Consider the following 25,056-nt stretch of genomic DNA (forward strand, 5'->3'; position numbering starts at 1 on the left):
TTTCATTTTCCGTTTAGTACAAAAGAAATGCAAGGTTATATCAATATCTACCTACACAATAACCAATTCAGTCAATTATGTAACGTCGGCCTGAAGAATTCGCAGCGCGCAGTGATGATCGATCCTATGAGCTACACTACAGCTGTATTCAGTTCAAGGTCTTCTGTCGGGGTTATTTTTATGCTCTTGAGATTTCTAAAGGCACTAGCTACCCTTAGTTTTTTTTATGACCCCTGATGTATGTAATTATTAATAAGTGCTCAAGGATTGGCTTAGATCGTATTATCCTGTTTTTAACGATTTTTATATTCTTGATTCTTTGCCAACCGTCTCTAAGCTAAATCAAATGTTAAACAATGGATATCTTTAAACTTGTAGGTCAAGCATAAGCTGAGCAAATATAACAAGTAGCAGGTAGTTTTAAAAATGAATAGATACTTTAGTTTGGCGCACATGCAATTAATTTAAATACCCTCATGTGTTTTAATTATAATATACCTATATTTATTTGGTTAATTTTAATCTCAAATTATTTATGAAAAGAGAAGGTTTAAAAGATGTATAAATATGATGTGATATATGATTTCCTTTGATATTTTCCCCATTGTAGGAAATAAAATTGAGAGTAGTTTAAAATGAAATTAGAATTTTTATAACTACTTCAGTAGGTAAAATATAAACTGAATTATAGCTAACTACAGTTTTTATATTTTATGTAGATTGATAAATCTTAAGTTTTGTTACAAATTAAATTTCTGAACGCAATCATAATATTTGATTCATCAATCTATGTTTTTATTATATATGAATATAATAACATATAAATTATACCAAATCATTATCTTTTAGCTGTTTAGTATTTTTCTGGTAAATATTGTATAAAAATTGTAATGTAAACAATGTAATATAGTCATTTCTACATAAACACCAATACAATTGTAACCACATTAAGCAATTGTTTGGGTCAACAATCTATTTTCAAACATAGTTTATGCAAGGTTCATATAAGTCCTGAAGGCAGACTTCTTTTTAAAATGTACCTAGGTTGTGACGTTACAAGGTTTATAGTATGTTTTATTACATGGTTACATATTATTCAAGGCAGAATTCCTAAGAATGATGAAATTGGTACTATAAGTAATACTTAAGTGTACCTTGAAATATACCATTTATTGACACATTGCCATTTTTAAATCATATTTTAAGTATACTTAGATCAACATCTAGTCATTGGATTGTGGTGATAATTTTACTTAAATCCTACCAGTATTGAAACTATGTATTCATAAATTCTTCTATGAAATAAGATAAACCTTGCTTCAATGCATCTCTTATGTAATGTTGCTAGTAAAGATAATATTATGATAATAACTGATTGTATGGTATTTTTATCTCAGGTTGCATCTATAAGGATTCCTAGAGATAAACTAAAATACTAGAGTTTAAAAATTTATCTTGTGTTTTTAGTATATAGTAAATATATACCTTGAGAAATCCTAAACTTTAATCAAATTTTCTTGACTTAGTAATTATTTGTATCTACCAAATATAGAAAATAAAACTAAGAAGCTGTTCACAATAATTTTATTAAATAACCACATAACTTACTGAGATTCCACACACACCCAGCCCAACTAGCCAATATTTACAGGAGGCCGCTTATACTATATGTACATCATGTGCGGGACAAGTTTACATCACAGGTATTAAGTTGAAAATTTGTATTTTTTAAACCGGGGCTCCCACTTCTTCTTGATAAGATCTCGTTAGATGTGTAGCTGAGGCGGTCAGTGTGCGAAGACAGCGGCGCAGGCCTCTAAGATGGCGCCGACAGTCTTCAGCGGCGCGAGCAGCTGACTCTCTTTCATCCTCTCCTTCAATGCCAGAGTCGCCGGCAGCACTTGATGTTTCGCTGTCAGTGTCGCTCATGTCTGACACTCTCCTTCCCCGCTCACTCTGCTCTTCAGGTTCAGCTCCTGCCCAGAGTAGCTCAGTCTTCAAGTCATTCAGCATGGAAAAGAGACTAAATGGGTCGTCATCACCCTCCTGTGGTAGGTTCATCAACCGACTAGGCACAAGTACTGTTTCGTCCATGGTATTCACCATTTTTACGAAGTTCTCCATGTCATGGAGGATGCTTTCCTTAGAGAACTCAGTGTTATCATTTCTGGCAATTTTTCGCAAGCTGTTCCTGTAACAAGAGGAAATGAGTTTAAGAAAGCTTCAAAGAGAAAAAAACTGTACAGTGAAGTACATGATATTGTTTACTACTTTTTTATAATTCAATCTAAATTATTTTAATATTTTTAGGGATAGTGAAATAATGATTCTATTGCACTATCCTAGTTAAGGTATATACGTAAATTTAAATTGTATGACTGCATATGCAATCATACAAGTTTCAATTTCTTACAAATAATATTAGAAGCATCAAAATATTGATTACTTCATATACTCTGTTTCTATGGTCTGTTGTGGCATGTAACAGAAGTTAGTCAGAAATACCTTGATCTGTTAACATAACTATACATTTTGTACTTTTAATGCATAAGGCATTAATTGTAAACTTCCACAATAGGGTTAAACATAATGAATTGTTAGTTAATTACATGTCATTAACAATAATATCTCTTTGTTTTATGAATGGAATATATAAAAGAATAATTTATAACTGTGTTAATTATGATTATTGCAATAACAATACTTATAAAATTCAAGTATCCATAGTTTTTCACTAAAACTAAAATTATTATAAAATGTCTTCTTACTAATATGCTATATATGCTTACCTAGTACATGTAGTACTAGGTATGTAATGAGCAGTAAATACTCAAGTACTACGATTAAAGTTATAGCATTAAAACTTAAAATACTTAATAAAAGCAATTGAAAACATATTGAAAATAAATGAAAATTATAATATTAATAAAAAAAATCTAGGTTATAATATAGAATATAACTTCCTATTGTCAGAACTCAGAAATGGTGTTAACTGTTAACAATGTGTTGATAATATCTTAGAAATAAGTATTTAACTGTTAATCATATTATGATTACTACTTACCTACCTCAAGATTATCAGCTAGTATACAGACAATCACCGAAATGAAGTAAATAACAGAACAATCCTAAGATTTTACCACATTAATTAATTTATATTACATTTACAACCTATGCATTCAATACAAATTTTGAATGAATTTATAAAGTCAAGTTGTTGAAATGAGTATTACCTTGCCTTCAACAATTCAAGTTAATCTTGACATTAGGGCTTTATTTTTATCTATACAAACGAAATACATAATGAGATGAATATTAATGATATCAGTATTCAAGGCATTCCACTTATGTTAGATGTAATTTTTTATATAGTGACAATGTCTAAAACATGCAAACTGCAATTTGTGGAGTTTATATTAAATTTACATAAATATCTTAGTTAGTTAAATATAATATATTATATTATGCGTTATGAAAGCCATGATAATTATGTAATGTTAGGTACAAATTGCTAAGGCTTTATTCCGCTCTCATTGAGTCATAGCTTTGCGCACGCCCAGAAGATTTTTAAACTTAACCTAAATTGCAATATAATGCTCGTTTTTTTCAATTTTTAACGTTTTTAACAATGTTTAACTATTGTGACACCAATCAGCATTTAGCACCGTTACGTCAATTCATTGAAAGGATGCTATTATGTCAATGTGAAAGGAATAGGGTTTCGACATAAATCTCTGGTTCAATACATTGAAAGTAAATATATCTTTTGATAGTTGCAGTCGATAGTTAATAATATAGATTCTTAGTAATTACTGCAGACGCTTCACTGCATCACGCGGAGGCCCTAACCAAAAGGGACGGGGTCAGAGTAAAAAGCCATCAATCATTACCTGCTGTTTTCCAGTTTTGATGAAATATCGGTATTGAAAGACATCTTGTGTTATTTAACTTTGTTTTAAATATCACTGAACACACACGCTCTAATTTTTATTCACAGTTAAGCACCAGCTTACGAAATATCGCGGATAGACTGATTTCTTGAGACACAAACGACCGCACAGTCATAAACGATTTGACGTTTGGCTAGAAGTGGGGAGCGGTCTCGAGTTTTTATATGACGCCACGATCATACGATGCGGGAACGGTGCGAAAGAGTTTTTTATCGCGCTATGTTAAGCATCTCGAATTGGCCGCATTTTATTGATATATATAAATACAATATACTTTTATTAGACTCAGATTGACTTATTTTTAATGTTTATGACCCATTGCTTCGTAATCTGAATACAATAGTCGTAATAATAACAATAATATTTTCGGCGCTGTTTCCTTTCTTGTATCAGACCATATCAAGAATCCCTGATTGGTTGAAAACTATCCAGGGATTATTGGATTGGCTAAATACTTGCCCTGAAAACGCGGTTCATTTAAATTGATTATTAGAAGTTAGCAAATGGTTTAACTTTCAATTGTGTAGCATTTTTTCGTGTAGAATATTATTGTTGTATAAATTACAATATATATAATATCTAAACTTACTTAATATTAATAATATGTAGTAAGTTTAGATATTTATGCTTGGCAAAAACAAACAGACAAGTTATGATTCTAATTTATATTATTTTACCTTTAGTTAACTACCTACGTACATAAATACATAATTAAAATTTGGTATAAATTACACAAGTATATGGGTACCTTTCCCGAAGTAAATAAGGTGAAAGGCCTTAGAATACATTTAATTTGTATTGTATTCAAAATTCTGACCGATTATTCCTGTTTATCTATGTTACATATATTATTTTTTACTGAAGGTATTTATTAGCGTTTTATATGAAGAAACATCGTCTTATTGATATTGATATGACAATTAAGATAATGTTTGGCTGAATTTGTGTTCGCAAATTTAAAATTTTGAAAACCTTTTACGTTACTAATAAAACAACTCGCACGCACTTTCACAGACTAATAACTAATTATGTATGGGGTTAGTTAGAAAGATATTGTTTACTGTAAGCAATAAATGTTATCCTTAATTATTATGTAAAATAATAAATACTTCATTAATGTGTTTCAGAATTGCTTATTATAAATGATTAAGATAAAGTTAATAGTTAGTGGTAAATTACAATCGCGCATTTTGATTTTATATTTAATGTTTAAATTGATTTTCTCAATCAAGCTAAGCATGTTTGATAAATGTAATAATTAATTATTATGTAAATACATACATAGGTATTATACAAATAGATTTTAGCTGACAGAATTAGACAAGTACCGCCATCTGTCAACGAGAGAAGCTAATAAACATAGAATTTAATTTTTTATTACGTAAAGCGCCATCGCCACAACCATAACTGCTGTCAGGATTTCATATTGAACCTTACCATACTTCATTATAGTCGTTGCATGTATCAATACTAGGTGGCGCTGTTTTAGCCAACGAAGACGTATAATTTTTGGTCACCTCAAACAGTCGGAAGATGTCACTGGTAATTTTAGTCTGTTGTGATTCTTCCATAAATGAATTGTCTTTGGTATATCTAAAAGTCATTACGGATAGGCCTTGTCGTCGACAAAATCCAGAGTATTACTAGAAGGACAAGTAAAAATACCCATAACCGACGAGCATGCCTGGTCATGAAAGTAGATTAAGCGAAAGAGTTTTGTTCGGACTGTAGCAAGTGGTAGTCCGTCTGTGGTCCATCCTACCCCCTTGAGAAAAAGGCGTGATGATTTCAATAAATTAAAAATAAAACTTAATTTGACAACTCAGTTTCTTATTACTATAATTGATGTGCGAGCAATAATATTAATTCGAAATGCGATAACATGAACTGTAAATATTTCCAACATTATTCTATTTGCGTTTGATTAGTTTCCAATAATTAATAATATAGAAGATTAATTAAGCGATATCAGTAGTATTGAGGTAAAGTTTGCAGTTCGCTCAACGAGTGAGCACTCTGGCTTGCGGTCGCTATTCGCTAATCAAATTAAGCTGTGGGATACAAAGTATGGAATAAGAACCTTTAAAATTAATTTATATGACATAGTACATTTTAAAAGTCGATAACTTTGCACCTTTTCGATACATCAACAATTATCGTTTTGAAGTTTAAAATGTACTTTTCATAGGACTTACAATCATTTCTGCCTTGTCGAAAATTAGATGTTTATTGTAATACATTATTTATACTTTGTTGTAGCTACCGTAACGTCTGGATGACAATAACCGTAGCTCAAGATCAAAACCTAAGCACTTCGACTAATTTAAGGAATTTTCGGCAGGAAATTTAGCATAGACAACAGGTGGATGTATAAAGCGACGAAATAGCCGGTCCAAACTAAAAACGATGAATAGGTAGACCAAAAAATGCTGATGTCTCCCTTCTGTCGGTAGCTAAAGTCTGAGCGGTGGTCAGCAAGCACACATCCAGAGCGGACAATCTGTTTCCACTGGATCGGTCCATCTGGTTGGTGAACTGTCACGAGATCTTTTCCATTCTACGTTAATAACCACGATTAATATCTTCAAGTTCTCATCGCTTCTCCGCATTGTGTGGCCGGAATATGATTTATCAGCATATGGTAGCCAGGCAACTGGCAATTCCGTATGCAGAGTTGGGTCATGATCGATGTATTTGGTTGGAAATAATGAATGAATTATTATTTCATCTGCTTATTTTATACGCTTTATTTTATTTTCACGTGTTTATTTATCCAGTTTCATAAAATACACTAAAAAGTAAATATACTTTAATATTATTTTATAGTACATTAAGGGAAGTTCAAGCAGAAAGCAAACTATACAAAAGTCCTCTCCACCAAATCGTATCCAATGGATATTTAGGCGATTTCATGGTTGGATATGAACGAGTATGCAAACAGCGCGCGACCACCGCTCGCTTTGATTCCTCGAGTGCCTGCAAACGCAAAAATATATCAATTTCATTAGTCAATGTAAATAACATTATATGAGCAGTCTCTGTTTACAAATACTTAAAATGTCACCCGCATACGTTGTTAAACTAGCTTTTGATGTCTGGTTGAAGGTGAATGAAGGTGCACTTTTAACTAATTTACAAAACAAGTTTTCAAAACTCAAAGCCCTAATTCTTCTGTGCCTTCAAGTCAATCACCTACATGATGCATGCCTCGTGGTGATTTACAAATTCGAGAGCGTGAAGTTGTGTAACGCTTAGCACCCTCTTAATAAGTAGAAGTAAAAGTATATCGTCTATATATATATATATTATTTTTTGTCATAATTGGAAATTAAACGCCATTTTTATTTATTTATATTTTTTTCTTCATAAGGCATATAATTGGCACAGAGAAAATATTACACTAAAAAACTGGGAAAATGCATGTGCACGGCATATTACTTATTAAAACATACCATAAATAAAATAATAATAAATTTATTAAACCCAACGATCCAAGAGTCTCCACTCCAAAGGAGACAAAATCAAAGTTGGAGAAGAGACTTCTTTTCCGCCTGCTCTCCGGCCACGCCAAACGAGGCTCGTGACGCCAAAGAGGGCAGTCGTCGCAGCCCAAAGAGACCCATTTTTAGTGTGTGGCCTTCAAGGGAGAGGTCACTCGAATTTTGAATAGTTGGAGGTCTCTCAGGGAAGCCACCGGGAGTCATTTCCACACTTCACTAGTTCGCAAAAGAAATTTACTAGCGAAACGGACTGTGGAAGACTTCCAACCATCAAGGTGATATTGATGAAATTTTAAATTCAAACGGCTCGTAAGGTGTTGAAATGGGGTAGGAAGGATCAACCCTAACAATTCTTTAGAACACTCACCAGTGTTTGAAAAAGGCAGAGAGGCCATCTGCGTAGAATGAATCAAGCCGATCAGTAAAACATTATACATTTAAACACGTTATGCCTACTGAATGCTATCTCCGACACTATCGACATATTTGTATGTTCGCAGAGTGAATTCACAGTAGCGATATTATGTATTTTATGTGTTTAATATTATAAATTTTATTAAATGATTCTCGACATTATCGTATTGGCATAGTCTGTAATAATGTATGTATTTTTGTAGTAAATAAAAAAAATTATATACCTTATGATATTGAATTCATTTCACGCACATTTACCAAAAGCCAGACATTAAAATATAAATAAAAGAAATACAAAGTTTATCTTTGTATTATTATCTGAAGGCGAACCAGAATAATGGCAGAATAAATTAATTATTCCGCTCGCTCTCCGAATTGCCGCAAAATCAAAGCTTTTATAAGACTGGCCTTAAATTTTCTAAACCCAGCTAAAATGAAATCGCCTTCAAGAAAAAGGGGTTTGGTTTTAATGCCCATCTCGAATGCTCCAAGACAATAATGTGGGATTCGTTGCTAGATATAAATTCCGAATAAAAATACAGTCGGTTGAGTTGGAATAGTGACGTCACAGTTTATCGATGTTATTTAGAATAAACATTATTCTGTGATTTATCTACTGTATAACTTACGTTGGACGGGTCCGGGAGGATGATCTGGAGCCTGGTTCTTGCTGTATTTTTTTTATTACATTACTTTTGAAAGTTCATATTTACTATAAAAACCAAACGATATGGCAATATAACATTTGAAACTGTGTGATGATGCGACCGTGGCCAGCATTTAAGGGATTCGTTATCTAAATCAATTATAACTTTGAAGTTACCATTTTAATATGTGTAGTTAATATTTAATATTAATGATATATAGATACTTTTAAATAACGACTTGTGTATTTCACATACATGTAGCATTAGGTACATTCACTATTTTATCACCTACATTGAAACTTATCTTGAGTTGTTTTTTTAAATAAAATGTCTTAAAACTGAGATAACATTAAACATTGGGTACGATATAGCTAAAAAGACCATTTATTATTTGTCTCAAAACAGCACGTTATATTTAGGTCAAATAAAAAGTAGTCAATTAAAAAAAACCACTTTTTAAAGTAATTTTTTTAGAAATAGTTACTTAGTTGGCTTAAATGTTACGAATCACAAAATATAGTTATCCAAAATGTTAACTTATATATATATTTCCACTGCTCGAATTGTCGCGTGGTTTCTGAAAACGGGACAATTTTGCGTCCGTTCAACACGGGACATCTGGTCAAGGTAGGTATAGCCCATCTTAAGACTAATAAGTAATGTAATAATTTGCTTAAAATGTTATATTAGAAAGTGTTACTTAAATTATATTACTCTAGGAAGAGACTGTTCTTGTGTACTAGTTATTCCACTCACCACTGTTTAGACTAACGTGCACTTACACTAATTCACTAATTTAAATGATTCAAATTGGTTCTGAATTGCTAAATAAGAAAAAAACTTATTTTAAAGTTTAACCCCATCACTAAGACAGTACTAACAGCGGCTACCAGAGTAGCGAGGAATATAAACATTGAGATAGGATGAACAAATAAACGAACCGGCAGCTCAATACTAAATGTTTCTTGTTATAAAAATATCTATATACTTTATTACTTGACAGCGCTAATAATTGAGTTATTAATGTATGTATAATTCCAGGTAACGTTTTGATCGAATCGTTTCTGTGCCTATATAAATTGTTTTTTAATAGAACAGCGTACAAATTGGAAGCTCGCCTGATGTTAAGTGACCCCGCTGCCCATCAATGCCATAGGGCTCCCGAGTGCGTTGCCGGCCTTTTAAGAATTGGTAATTTAGCTTCTATTAGCTGTTACGGGGAGAGTCGTGACTTGGCCACACCAGCGGGTAAGCGCGCGGCCTTCTGCCTTCCATCTTGATCTTACCTGATTTCAGTGGTGATGAAACTGGAAATATTCATTCCAAATTTAAAATGTCACTCTTAATCGTTTAAGACACCCCAAAGAGGCTGTTACGGAAGAAAACATAAAAACAGTGTATTTGTAATTTTAGTATTATGTAATTTTGAATAATCGAAAAGTGAAGTTGATTTTGATACTCGTAGCTAAGAACCTAAAGATATCAAAGGATCGTGTTGGACATATCCTAGATGAATATTTGGAGTTTTCTGTTCAAAGTGGGTGCCGCGCGAGCTCACAATCGTGTGATTAGTGTTTGAAGCTGTTTAGTCGAATTAAATCCGATTTTTTGTAAACTTTTGGTACTAAAACTGGTAACCAACTTTTTAGATTTGGGATATTCATAAGTATTATAATTTAGTCTCGATATTGTTTCGCAATACATACAACTGGGAAATTATAGGGTCCTGAAATACATTTCTCAATTCAAAATAAGCCTTCGATTCGTTTTTGTTGTGTAACCTGTTTTTGTAATAAATAAAATTATGATTATTATGTTCGTTTCATATGGCGCGTAAAAAATCATCTTCGGAAAATTCTTGTTCTAATTTTAAAATGTTATGTATTTTCATGATCTGCAATCCAGGAGCTAAGTCTTAGCTTAGTACTTAACCTAACTAGCTTAGCGAAGCCGGAGCAGGTCGTTAATGCCACTAGCTATGTTAATGTTCTAACTTTGGTATGTTAATAAGACATATGTTCTAGTATCCTTCATATTATAATTAGTATCTTTAAACCTGATTAAGTAATAGTTATTCTACTTATTATATATCTTCGCTGTTAAAAAATATTTATTGATCATGATTTCTATCGCGTTTAAGGTGATTATCGTTATCACTAATAATAAAATTGATTCGTTTAAAATTGATTTGACTTCAGAATTTCATTTTCCATTTTAATGCCAAAACCAACGTTTTTAAGTGGAAAATCCCGACTCGGCGATGTTTATATATTTCCTGACACATAGTTAATATCCGAAAATGTATGAAACTTCAATGTAACCAGACGGAGGCTTGTATATTGACACAAATGAAAAAAATAATTAAACAAACTTTCAATTTATAACTACATAACTCCTCTAGTATTAGAAGATGATATTAAATAGCCTTCCTTGCCTCATTATCCTTCTCGGTTGATATACAAAAATGTTTTTTTGTTTGGCTTATCAACTCACCCAAAACACCAATGCCATTTAGTATATATAAAATATATATAATATAAAATAAATGTTCCTCCAGGATAGTAGAAGTCTTGCTGTAATGATAATAGTAAATCAGCAATTCTAGAAGGTTCGTATTGAACGTAACGTTTTTTCTTATACCAATCATAAATCGTTGAATGGAATTAATATTATTAAAGGAGATTACGAATCTTTATAAATACAATTCTATAGATACAGCGAAACAGGCGACATTGTTGACACAGCTAAGTGAACGCGACGGTTCATTTGCATTCCTCTTAATCCAAGTTATGAATAAAGAAAAACTCTTAAGGGCCTCCTCCGCCTAATGAAGAATGCTCGGGATTACCACAACCCGCGAAGATATTACACTTTTAATTTGAAGGAATCTTATTATTTTCTTTTGTTGATTTAAGCCCCGGTACCGGGAGACAGTGAGACGTGACCTGCAGTGGAAAAATGCGATTGCCATCTAAAGCCAACCGTTTAAATGAACGAGATTGGAGCTTAAAAAGTATAATGGACGGGCAAGGGGGGCGATCCCGAGGCGCAAGATGGCCGATTTGCGATTGAGATGACACCCCCTCCACCCCACGGAGATCAAGTATAATTAAGTCCGTTTCGTGCTAACTACATGTGAAAATGTTGCATTTACTAGAAAATTTATTTTAATTTATATAAAACGTATTTTCCAACTGTGCGGATATTTCAAATGACAACAACCGTCATGAGATCAAATTGTGGTAATGAAACGTAACAAATAAAGTAGTCTTTCAACAATTAATTAGTTTTCACATACTAAAGAGTACATAGAATTTCTTATAAAGAATAATACTTCTGTTGTGGGATAAACAGGTATGTTTGAGTAGTTCTTTAAGGATTCAAAATACTATTTTTAATCCATATGTTGTTTATATTAGCAAGCAGATACCAAATTTTTTAAATTTGTATAATTTTCTTTTTAATTATTAATACTGTTTTGAATTGTAATAAAATTGTTAATTTATTTATTTTTATTTTGTACTCCATTTAATTTGTAATACTGCGATTTTTTGAAGTAGTAATCTTCAGCAACCATATTATACATGTGCTTATTATTTTTAAAACGTAGTTTTTGCTATTGCAAGATTACATGGAAGATAACAAATCAAATGCCTTTTTTAAATATATTTTTATATCTTGGCTTATTTATTACTTATTTAACCAGAGCTGTAGAGCGAGCCTTCACTACCTTCCCCTCTTATATTTTGTGTTATGTTATATACATTACATGCATATATAAAATAATTCCTAAATTAAATATATTTTTAAGTCTTCCCAAAGAATACCACAGCTCATCCAAGGGAAGTGGAATAAAACTGAACGAATTAAAGCTCTCCTTTGAACACTTAGAGAATAAGGAAAAGTTTAGAAGTATCGGTGTGGGGGGCGACCGCAACCCCACCTGGGGGGGGGTAAAAATATTGTATAAATGAACCGAACCGCCCGCCTCTTCAGCCACGAAATTTCTGCCATACTTCCAAACCTATAATCCCTCATAATCACCTTTACAAAGCAAAGATTAAAAACGATTCTCGCCCCGCGGCCCCCCGCCCGTCCTTTATATGCGCGACAGCGAAAAGTAAGATTAAATCATTATTTTTCTTAAGCTCCTCACGCTTTTTCTTCGCCCCGCTAGAGCTTTTTTGCTCGGACTTTCGATACGGACGATCAAAGACTTGTGTTCAAATTTACATAACATTCTTAAATAAATTGCGGGGATGGGGTGACACCACCCGGTGCTGTGTAAACTTATTTATGCGAATCTCTAGATTGCTGTTTAATGTTGTATTAATTTCTGCACCATTTTATATAAGCAGAACTGTGGTTAACTCAATGTAAAAAGGTATCTGAATCCCACTTGAATATTTTTGGTATTTTAAAAATGTGATGAAACAAATGCCCTGATATATGGAACGAATTATGACTAAAACTTATCTTTCTACTGGCATTGATATTTTAGCTGAAGTGATTACTAAAAAAAACTAATAACTAAAAGCAGTATTTTGTTGAAATATCTCTTTTTCAATCTATACGATATTGTAATTTATCAATTTAACATATCAATTTCTTTCAAATGTTATATTTTTCTTATTATTATATAATTAAAGAAAATGTTAACAAAGAGTTATAACTCAAAAGACAATAATTGTTTTCGTGATGAGGCAAATAACAAAAAACTTAGCTGTAGATATTAACATTTTATTCCTTAAAAACCACTACCACCACTATCAAGACCTAAAGAAATCAAGAGTCCGACTTAAGATGATAATTTTAACTTCAGAATTCAGGTTTTTAAAAAACTATATTCAAAACTATATGAAGCACACGATATTTTAAAATAATACAAGAATCTAATGTATGTCTGTGTCGTCGATCCATTTGAATTGCCGTAGTTTATTATTTGCTTGTATGTATTAAATAGTAATTGAAAACGTTTTCCGTTGTTGTTAACTCAAATATAATATACATAGTTTGTTACGTTAAAACACATAAAGTAGCCGTGGAAGCCGCACGTTACGTTAACACATGTGTATACTTATCTTAGTTAAGCCTAACTTGGTATTTAGTTAAATCTAAGCGCCGTTATAACATGTTTGCGCAAGCTTTAAGTAGATGTTTGATTGTTTTAGGCGCAGGTAGTTGAGCCGGTGTAAAATATGTCTCTACTTACTGTTGGTAAGCCAAGTTTGCTGAGCTCAGCTTAAGTTTTACAACTTAGAACGTACATGTTAAGTTTTGGTAAGTTGTTCCTTGTAAGTTCTACATACCAATATATTGCTATGAGATGGGTTTGGACGTATACTATTAATTAATATTGGGTTTTGTTATTACAATTAGTACTATTTTTTATTATTGCTTGTTGAGGCTGTTTTTGTTATGATGTTTCATTTAATGTATGAAGGATGCAGATCCTTAAGTATCTTGCAAGATAATTTTGGGGATTAACGAGATTGGAGGTTCTTGTAATTTTATCGTACGTATTTATTGAAAGAACTGGCAGTTCATGTAAAATTTATATTGTAAAATTGTGCTACTTGCGAGCCTATGTATTAATTGAAGAAATAATATAGGTATACATGTTTGTAAAAAAAAATATAGAACCACTCATACTTTAATTTGTAAGTTGTGTAAAAAAAGCCAGTCTAGAAAGCCAATCTTACCTGCATTGGTCGTTATCAATACAGCCTTCGAACGCTGCATTATCCGCAAATATGGGCGATATTGATTTCTTTAGACAAGAAAATAAAACGTCCAATAAATACCCTCGACAGAGTTTTAATTTATCAAGTTACATCGTCGATTGGCAATAAGCAAACACAGCGTCGTATTTAACTTAATTTTTGAGCCCAGCCACGGTTAATTGGTGAAAGCGGAATGTCGACAAAAGAAGCACTTAGAATGGCACTCGGTCGGCTCAAAATAAACTTATCTCTATCGGGCAAGGGTTAATTTTAAAGGAGGAGGTAATTGTCAGGTGGGCGCCACGAGGGTTGGCAGAGATGATTCAATCAAGTGCCACTGTTCCGCTAATAATGTCACTTATTGAGTTTTTGAAGGCAGGATGCGCTCCGTCCTATAGCTCAGGTGATATTAAAATCTATCAGTATTTTCCATACTAGACGACAAATTGTTATTGTAACATAAATGTCAATAAAATGCTTATTATTGTACAGCCTTGGCGAATATATACATTTACGAACGAAGCTAATTTATAACATTATTTACACAGCATTTGGATATATACAAAATGATAAAATATATTTTCCAAAATTTTGCATTAAATTATTATGTATACAGATTTTACTGATACATACTGAAACATACTGATGGTAATAATTTATACGTTTTAACTGTGTTTGCCTATTAAAGGAAAAATTTGTTTATTTTTATTTTTAAGTGTTTCTTGATGTAAGCTTTGTAATAACCGTTGTAGTACAAATGGATAAATTATTGAAGTATAAAATAAACAAGTACTTATCTCACAAGAAAATTTGGACAAAGCAACAATTCGAGCGTTGTGAAAAATATTGATAAAATATTTGAATAATTAACGACGCGAAAGCCTCCAGCTGACACTATAAATGATTTGCTAAGCATTTTTTCGGTTGTTCATTGAATTCATTAGAGATCGGGCAAAGAGAATTAACATAATAAATCTAGAAGGGTCCATCAATCAAGATGACTTCATTCAAGGCTTCTAAGCCCTCACTTTCATCTGGACTTTCCCGAAGTCAATGATAATTACGCTTTTGTTAAACATTCGTAAAATATTGTGCGAAAAAATATTAACTTGGATTTCAATGATTAATTATCTCAAATTACCGTCAGTTTATGTATAATGTAAAAAAAAATAAGCGGGCTCGTCCGGGATTTGAACCCGGGACCTCTCGCACCCAAAGCGAGAATCATACCCCTAGACCAACGAGCCATATGACTGGTCGGAGAAATAATATCATATTTATAGAAACACATATGTATGGACAGTTACTTATTTTGAAATTTTAAATAAATCAAATATAAAAGACACATAATATGAAGTTTAACTCATAATAATGTTTAAATACATAGCAAATTGTTATAGCTATCACTACGTGACAATAGACCATCGAGATAGATAAAAGGTATACGTAGACTTTGTGTAAATTAACTCTGACCACACTACATCATACATAACGCAAACCATCTCCATCTTTTTCTCCTACAGAGGCCCTTCAACTTTAACCAAATTAACAAAAACAAAATTTTACGATTAAAATTTCATACATTCAGTTACAAACTTAACAACTTTCAAGCTATCCTATATCGAACGGAAAATATTAATAAATATAAAATAAAAGTGTTATGTAGAAATTATTATGTGAAGTACCGTTAACATGTCAACATGAGACTAGCTGCCCACGGACAAACGGAATTCTAGTGCTCTTTATTTTTAACTATGTATAATATCTTAAATAAAGTTTTTCAGTATTTTATTGGCTAACAAAAAATATATATGGTCTTTGGTGAGAAGTTGCGGCTAATACAATTATTTTCAGGATCCAGTGTAGTTGACGTTCTTATTGCTCATTAAAAATATTTAATGATATCTTAAATAAAGGCAAATAAAGCTTCCAGTTTCGAGAAGCGGTAGTTCATTTATGTCATTTTAATTCCGCCATTTCTTAGCTCTCAGAAGCTTTGTTCGTTAGCTGCCGCCATTTACCTACGGACTCTTTGAGAGACTAAACTTACTATTAAATGTAAATTCCCGACTTATACTTTGGACATTAACTTTATAATTAAGGTACAAGTGTAAGCCTAGTGGTTGAGTCTGAACCTGAAGACCAAAGGTTGCAACCGGTAGGATTCTCTTTCTACATACTTACTTCGGGAAATATCGCAAACAAAGAGGTAGCAGTCTTAAAAATCTACGTGTGTCAGGCGTATCACCGGAAGAAAGATTATCATTTAGGTAATATCTAATGGCTAACTATTCGAGTGTTAGTGACATTTTTACATTAATGTATCAAGCGTTAACTATAGTTAAATCTAAATATTCAAGCGATATTTTAACTGAGGCATAACAGAGTGGCTCCCCACGAGTTGAGAGGGTATAAAAACAGTTCAAAAGCAACACAAAGTCCGCTCGAGAAATTTACGATTGTAAATAGGGCATTCCATTTGTTTACTTATGGCCGAATAATTCGTTGAATCCGTATAATTACTGGCTTTAAAATGATTTCCCTCGAAATGTAAAGTATAATGCTAAAACATTGAGATGTCCGATGCTCGTCTCTGGCTGTTAATTTTACAGATCCCTGTTTTGTGGGTCATTACAACTGAAAAGTCTTTGAAGACTCTAAGTGTATATACAAACATTATACTTACATTAAATATTAAAATGATTACAGATTAGATGATTTGGATTTGCCGCGCACCATCACTTTGTGGAACCAGCTGCTCACTGAAGTATTTCCGAACCAATTCGACTTAGGGTCCTTCAAGAAAAAAGCGTACTAATTCTTAAAAGGCCGGCAACGTCCTCGCGAGCCCTCTGGCATTGAGAGTGTCCATGGGCGACGGTATCAGTTAACATCAGGTGAGCCTCCTGCCCGTTTGCCCTCTGTTCTATAAAAAAATAAAACTCTCACTTTTACTTTATTTGACACGACTTAGATTATATATTAATTCGACATAAATTAAAATAACCGTAACTAACGTTAACATTTAACGTAACGTAATCAATTTGAGTTTAAAACCAAATTGGTATCGATACAAATATCTATTATTCGCTATCAGAAGGGTAATTAATATACAAAACAAATCAATCGAAGACACATCACACATTCGTCGCGTCCAAGAACCCGATAGCAAAAATAATCATTTGAGGTAGTTAAGATGCAATGTTCCGTCAAATCTTGTGAATAAAGTTACGTAGCATGCACGCAATTTTTTTCTAATCATAAGGTCAAAGGAAGTAAAATAAATGCGCCTAAGAATATTTCACTAGCAAATTATATTTGTGGGTTATTGACCTGTACATTTTTATGCAGTAATACAGTTCGTCAGGAGTCATATTGTTATTTGTATGGATAGAAATTAAGCATACAAATATTTTAATATACACAACTTTTCAGTTTACACAGGAATTATTTTTCAATCAAAAACCGTTTATAATATATACAGTTCAAAGCTTTAATAACGAGATTTATCTCTTTACATACGTGTATACCGTTACAATACCATAGATGCATATTAGGATACGATACGTTTCGAATTATCGTTCTAGGATCGCATCGTCTTGATATGTTATATAAGTTATATAGCCCTCCTCGCTTTAGTCCTTACACATGGTCTGAACGAGAGGAGAGTTTTTGATGGATGGTAATAAAATTATGTTAATTGAATATAGTTGGCACAGATGTAGCATAACGATCTATAGCCTCAAGCTTATCTTGCTTAATAGACTTTTAAATGCAGATTTTTTTTAAATATTGCCGACTATAAAACTGTAGTACATAACTTTGGCCTATTGTGCATAGTTTCCGCAGTTTTCGCGATTTTGCAATCTTTATTTGTCTTTTTAAAACATTGAGTATTGTTTATTTTATTAACACTATTGTTATTTCTATGTTCAACTGGAATAACGTAGGGTTCTAATGCAGAATTAATTCTTCAAATTATTTCTATTATTTTTTTAGCTTTTTGCTTGCTTGCATTGAGCAAACAATCAAATCTTACTTACTAGATTTTACGATTTTTTTAATTATATCGCATTCTTATATCATAATACAACACTAAAGCTTTTATAAATAGTCCTTCAAAGTTAAGTTTTCTTTAGCGAAAAAATTCCTTTGGTAAATAACGATTGATAGGAGACGAAGGCTTCACAGGCTAATGATTTGTTTAAGCTATTTATATTTCAATGCAGTAAGATTATTTCCTTTGAGGAGTCTGATCACTCGATGTCTTTCACGACGCTTATTAGGGCTTATTTATCTATATTGAATGATTCAATTTTGAAATATACTTGGCAAGATATCAAGTTGTAAGAACATATATATGAGTCTGAGACTACAGGTTATACAATAAAATATGAACTAAAAAAGGCATTAATTAAAATTTCATTGAATTAAGAATGGATTTTTGGAAATTATAATATATAATTTATAATTGGTATGTTAATTAATATCTATGAGTTATATACACAGTCGGAAAACTTAGTTTTTTAAATTTCTGGCTTGAGCTGGATGCAACTCACCCAAGACCTAGATACCTAGAGATTCTTGGAGGTGGCGTTCACCTGCGGAAGAGTACTTGCAAAGTAATTAAGAAATAGATAACTTAGTTCAGATAAAAAAACTTAGAGTAATTTATTTTTCCTAAATAGGATAAGTTTACTTTGTTCTGTTGCTACAAATAAAAATACTATTTTATTTAAGTGCTTCTCAGCGTTCGTGGTCAAGATTTTTGAGGGATAATAATTTATTTAGCATACAATTTTATTCTTATTCTCCGGAAAATTTTGTATGCAAATTAGGATATTTATGCTTATTTCCGCAAAATAATGTAAATACGCTACATTTATTTACTCATGAGAGATATTCTCATAAAGTTGATAAATTGATTTTCTTTTCCACATACGTCATAAAATTTGGTTTATATCCGGTAAAATTGATTAGTTATATCTTCTTAAAAATCCGCATTTTAGGTTATTGCTGGCTTACACTTTTCATAAAAAGAGGGCTCGTCCGGGATTTGAACCCGGGACCTCTCGCACCCAAAGCGAGAATCATACCCCTAGACCAACGAGCCAATTGATATGCAAGCCTTAAAACAACCTCAGCTTAGTCTGATTAACAGAAACTAGTTTTTTTAAGTTTAAGAAAATACTACTCTACCACTACTGAATAGAGTTTAAAATAAAACACAAGTGTTGCGTACGTGTGAAAGTACATGAGTGAGGAGCGTCATCAAAACATTCATTTCACGGTAGATATTGAGGACGTTAAAAATGTGAAACAAATGAAGTTAAAATGATTTGCTATGCAATTTTGATATAGCTCTTTCAATATCCAAAGTCCTGAAGCACGCGAAACTTAACTCAATCTTGATGTTAGGAGAGTTAGGAGACGCAATTGGGAGTTAAACGCGGGTATCAAGAACGACGCTCAAACGTAAATTTTCATTCAAGAGCTGTAAATCATGATTGTAGTTGCATTTTGACATGTTTGACAGTGCTCAAGCGGAGATTGTGACTTGAGATACCTTTTGGAAAGGCCATTGGTATGGAATTGTGGTGAGGATGCTAAAATATTAAAAATACATGTCCTTTAGCGTGTCAGGCGCACTTGACTTGAATAATTCTGACTATCCAGTCTATTGATATATGGTATTCGTTTACTATTCGTGTAGTAAACGAATACGTTTCGAACGATGTGTGTCGCTTGATTCCAAATAATCCCGATATATTTCCACACGAAAATATGTCGATAATATTTTAATTTCGTTCAATCCTGGTTCTATCTCAGGTTAAACGCATGCACGTGAAATGAATACCAATGGCGGGCTAATTATTTTGCCACGCACTACAACTATGTGGAACCAGCTGCTCACTGAAGTATTTCCGAACCAATTAGACTTAGGGTCCTTAATGAAAAGAGCGTACCAATTATTAAAAGGCCTTCGACATAGTCGCCTCTGGCACTGAGAGTGTCCATGGGCGGCAGTATCACTTAACATCAAGTGATCCTAGAATGCTCCCTATTCTTTAAAAAAATAACTCGTAATGTACCTACAAATGATTCACGTTTAATCTTGTTTAAATCCCCTTTGATTTAAGTCGAATATTAATAAAATGCTATGAACGGAATCATTACAAGTCACAGTACATAAATATAACGCATTAAATAAAAATAATACGAGTGACTGATTGAAATATGAAAATGCGTTTTACGAGTACCGTGTTATAGGATACTTGTCTTTCTTTAGAACGTGTACGATTTGACAGAGACTAGAAAAGAGTTTATACTTATAATTAGAATGATTTTATAAGTTAACAGTGGAAATACTACAGGAATTTCCATTCCGACATAATAAATGACGTACTTTTCTTTGTATAAAATGGAATTCCGCAACAGATCAGCTATTTGAAGCTAGGTTAATCGTATCTTAGAAGGTTTCATCGCAGAACGTGGGACCTTTATACGTACTTTGATTTTACATCAAATGAAATGAATATTTTAAAATACATGAATTTATATAAAATTAGTTACCAAGTTCAGTAATTATAAGGCCGGCAACGTACGTGCGAGCCTTGTGACAATGATACGGAATCACAATATCAGATGAGCCTCCTGCTCGCTTCGAGTTATATAAGAATAACAAATAAAACGTGCATTTAGTTTTAAATACTAAAGACCACTTCTTAAGTTTTCCACACGAATATGTTTGGATAATTTTTACTATTGCAATTGGATTTAGGGGTTAGGTTGAAATTATTTAACTGATAATGCAGAAATATTTCTAACTTAATACTCAAATTACGATGTAAGTATTTTAATAAAAAAAACCGTATCTGTTTCATCATCATTTGTTAAACTAATAGGCAAGTAGGTAATCAGCCTTCTGTGCCAAACGCATGCCGTCGGCTTTTTGGCTCTAATGCATGCCAATAATATGCCGCTTGAGCGAATGGATGGGATCGAATGCTGAAGCCACTAGGCCAACACGCTTAGTTAGCCTTTTATTAAATAAACATTTTATGTCTTTATTATATTCATAAATACAGCTGAACTGACTATATTGGATTAATTTCATCATGTAATTTTCGATTTGTCTAATAAAATACTTCATAGGGTTAGCCTCCATCCTACATTGCAAATACAAGTGTCTAAAACTACTAAACTCCATCGATTTTATTTAGTATTCCCTTGATTAGTTCTTGATTTAGTTAGCAACCAAGGAGAGTCCTTTAAAAGATATTTATTTTAATTTTACGTTCGAGAAAATTCAGTAACAAGCATAAATAAGATTTCGCCGAATTAGGAATCTGTTTTTCGAAAATACTTGCTATGTAATGCCTTGTTTAATTTCTTTAAAAATAGATTTAAAGCAATTAGTAATAGATATTCTTATTTGTATTATAATATTATTGTGATGTATGTCGACACTTAGGTAGTCGGAGAAATAGTGATCAATTTGTGGAACACAATTTTCTGTGTTTTTTATAAATACTTCTGTTGGTGAGATTGGAAAACGAAGTGAATTATGAAAATTATCTCTTAATATCTTTATGCAAAATTAAATGTAAACATGCTTTATCCTTAAATAAGAACCTTTATAGTTCCCTTGATAATTAATAATCAAATCAACCATAAAAATGAATTAGACTGCAAAAGTATTTTATCGTATACAATATCGTAAATTTTGCGCAAATCACGCTCGATTTTGGAACACCTGAGTTGGTTAATATATACGTAATCAAATCAGTCCACAAATTATACCGCGGGCGTGCATGTATAAAAAATCCGAGCGCTATTTCTTTATAAATTGTTTATAAAAAAGCATTGAAGTGTACGAAACTCATTTCGTCTGGTATTATCTGAGACGTTACGTAAATAACATCGAATACGAAAAACATTTTCTATTTGCAATACGTTTAATACATTTTACGAGGACTCATTCCTACATACGAATAGCTTTTAAACGAAACTTTATTTTCCAAGCCGAGACACAGATGCGACATAATTTCGAGATATGAAGATACCCGAATGGACTTTCTTTTATACTCGTGTGTTGGGGAACTGATATTCGGAGTGTAATTTAGGTAAGGTGTACGGAATTGTGAAATATTTAAATTTGGCTACACATATAAAGGGTATTTATAATAAGAAATTCATAGAATAGATATTTATTTATACATGTTGCAGCTAACTAGCTTAATTAGACGTTCAATTAATAGTCTAGTCGTTTACCGTTTATCAGTCACCACAAGTATCACCCGTTCACGAGTATGACGCATGGCCAGCCATCGGCCCCCTCGCCATATTTTAGGGAGAGAGACAACCCGACGCATGGACACCGCCACAAGCAATGACATTTAAGTGAGCATGACGATCCTTGAAATGTGGAACAACTTACTGTTATACCCTTAGCATGTGATAAATGTAGGTAACCTCTTGACTATCTAATATGCTATGTAATCAAAAGGAAGGCATGTATAGGTAAGCATACCAAGCGGGAACAGGATCAGTCGATTGTCAGTGTCCATTAATTACACCTGTTTCTTGATTACTAATTTCTAAATATTTTTTTTTAAAGATTATTTCAAGCATCCGTATAACAGTACGATCTTAACTCATTAAAATAGTACATTAATTCCTATTAATACGTAATACAAGCGAATTATATACTTGAATGATCGCCAGCTCCCTAGCTATGGGGAAGTATAGCCAAGTCAGTAGTAATTAACATGAACAAAATGTTATAAAAAACTTCATATATGTTGCATTAGAAAAACAAGTCACATAACAAACAATACCAGAGCAATAAAGTCGCTATTTTCAAAACCAATAAAATTGAAATGACCTTTTTTAATATTAAGCAAACTACTACCTACAGTTCCACGAAGACGTAATCCCACTTAAATAAATAGACAATTATAGGTGAGATATTGGCGCGGTCACTGGGTTTGCTAAGGGAATCGGGATAGGATCAAGAGTCATCGGGATCTTGTAAACAGCAAGTCATAACGCCATAGAGCTATATTATTATAGACTTTTAGAGAGGTTTCATATTATCTATGATAATGGCAATAATATATAGTTCTTCTCCTATAACTATACTAATATTTATTATAAAAAAATAAACACAAAATGTACTTGATACAAGTTCTTTTGCCTTCAGACTACATTATCTCAAGTAACATTCAAGGCTATTCATATTTCAATATTTAAAATATTAATAGAACTAAAAATTACTGTTTCATCTTTTATACAATCTTTAACTCTTTTTTTTTCGAAAAAACATCGTAAAAAGTTTTTATATTTTTTTTAATAATTGAATCCGAATGAATTTTGAACGAAATATTTAAAATTTTGAACGCTTTGCTAGTCGAGCAAATCGGAATTATATTCCACATGCCAAATGAAACGTTTGAAATGAACGTGTCGATATGGTATCACAGAAATCCTGTCTAAAAGTTTAAACTCCATAAACGTACCTGTAAAGTCAGGTATTCACGCGAGGCGAATTTCGTGGAATCCAGCGATGATCCTGCGCATTTACCCATCATAGAGCAACTCCATTAGGAAATAATACTTAAATATATTCCTTATTTCAAGCAGTTTAAAGTCTAAAGTTACTAAGTTTTAAGGTACCGCGTGATAGGACATTTTGAATTTAATTTATCCCTTTGATAAGATTGATCGAGTGGGGTAAGGAGACCAGATTATCTGTTAAATAAAAAAAATAGTGACTTGTCAAATTCATCGCATTCTAAAGCCCGATTTCGATCCACTATCGATCTTCAAATTGGTTTTTGACGCACAATCGGCTACGTTTTTTTCGCCCGTTTCAAATTAACTAGAAATTTTTATCATTACATTGGGATAATCGTTTGAAGATGTAGAGAAACTAACGGAAAACGTCAGTACAATCGTTTAAAGCCGATAGTAACTTCGATATATGTCGAAATTGGCCTATATATAATTACATATGTGCACAGTATAAATATTTAAATAAAATACTTAAACGGATAAAAATGCGAGTTAATATTAATAATCGTTTCAGATTAATTTATTTGTGTTTCATTTTATGATTTGGTTGTCATATATGTAATAAATTACGATTTCAATGGAACAAGAAATTGAAGATGATAAGTGACTCTCAATATAACTGTGTGTCGATGGGTAAAATAAGTCACTTCCAGCTTACACATGATAATCCTCTGCCATTAAAAGAACAGAAGACAATTTGTTAGCGCAATCGATTAATATTTAAGATTAATTATGCAAAATATGTAAATTAAAGCTGAAATTTTCTCTATACATTCAAAGTGAATACGCGATCAGTGTAAGGTCGCACAAATTAATCTCCATCGTATTACTTGTCGAGATAACAAATTCCAAGGAGGCCCGCCCAACCTCCCGACCCCAACTCTCAGCCTCCACTGAAGGTAAACTAAAGAACATCGATATTTTTATACTAACAGTTATTTTTCTATATATTGGTTTTAATACATATTTAAAGCTCCCTTGAAAAATATCTGAATTAATATGAGTTATCAAACGTAGGTGCTTGATATTAAGTTAATTTTTCTTATGTTTATCTTTTACTCCTTGTACCTACCGAGTAGGTTGTCTTGACTGCTATATACATTTTATAAATTATTTCTCAACTGTTTATAATGTATCTTCGTTGTGCCCACAATTAAAATTTTGAAGCCGGAGCGTATTTATTACCTATATATCGTCTTGGTGGAGAGTAAAACTATATATTGTTTCCACCATACTAATGTTTTTA

The 25,056-nt window shown here is 32.3% G+C and overlaps 1 protein-coding gene and 2 non-coding genes across 3 annotated transcripts; all 3 read right to left on the reverse strand.

Annotated features, from left to right (window-relative positions):
• Nucleotides 1-1,570: 1,570 nt before the first annotated feature.
• On the reverse strand, nucleotides 1,571-4,103 carry LOC110994887 (mid1-interacting protein 1A). The gene is made up of 2 exons (XM_022261799.2): nucleotides 3,891-4,103; nucleotides 1,571-2,191 (listed from the first exon to the last, which is right to left on the reverse strand). The coding sequence occupies exons 1-2, from the start codon at nucleotides 3,932-3,934 to the stop codon at nucleotides 1,729-1,731; spliced, it is 507 nt and encodes a 168-aa protein (XP_022117491.1). The 5' UTR covers nucleotides 3,935-4,103; the 3' UTR covers nucleotides 1,571-1,728.
• Nucleotides 4,104-15,409: 11,306 nt separating this feature from the next.
• Nucleotides 15,410-15,481, reverse strand: Trnap-ugg. Its single transcript has one exon. It is a non-coding gene; the product is annotated as a tRNA-Pro (tRNA).
• Nucleotides 15,482-19,275: 3,794 nt separating this feature from the next.
• Nucleotides 19,276-19,347, reverse strand: Trnap-ugg. The gene has a single exon. It is a non-coding gene; the product is annotated as a tRNA-Pro (tRNA).
• Between the last annotated feature and the right edge of the window lie 5,709 nt (nucleotides 19,348-25,056).

Source organism: Pieris rapae, chromosome 1 (assembly GCF_905147795.1).
Source record: "Pieris rapae chromosome 1, ilPieRapa1.1, whole genome shotgun sequence".
NCBI lineage: Eukaryota > Metazoa > Arthropoda > Insecta > Lepidoptera > Pieridae > Pieris > Pieris rapae.

Coding starts and splice junctions, on each gene's coding strand:
- LOC110994887 (XM_022261799.2), bottom strand. CDS start 3,934: ATGTCTTTCAATACCGATATTTCATCAAAACTGGAAAACAGCAG. Junction 2,192..3,890: donor TCAAAACTGGAAAACAGCAG/GTAATGATTGAT, acceptor CTCTTGTTACAG/GAACAGCTTGCGAAAAATTG.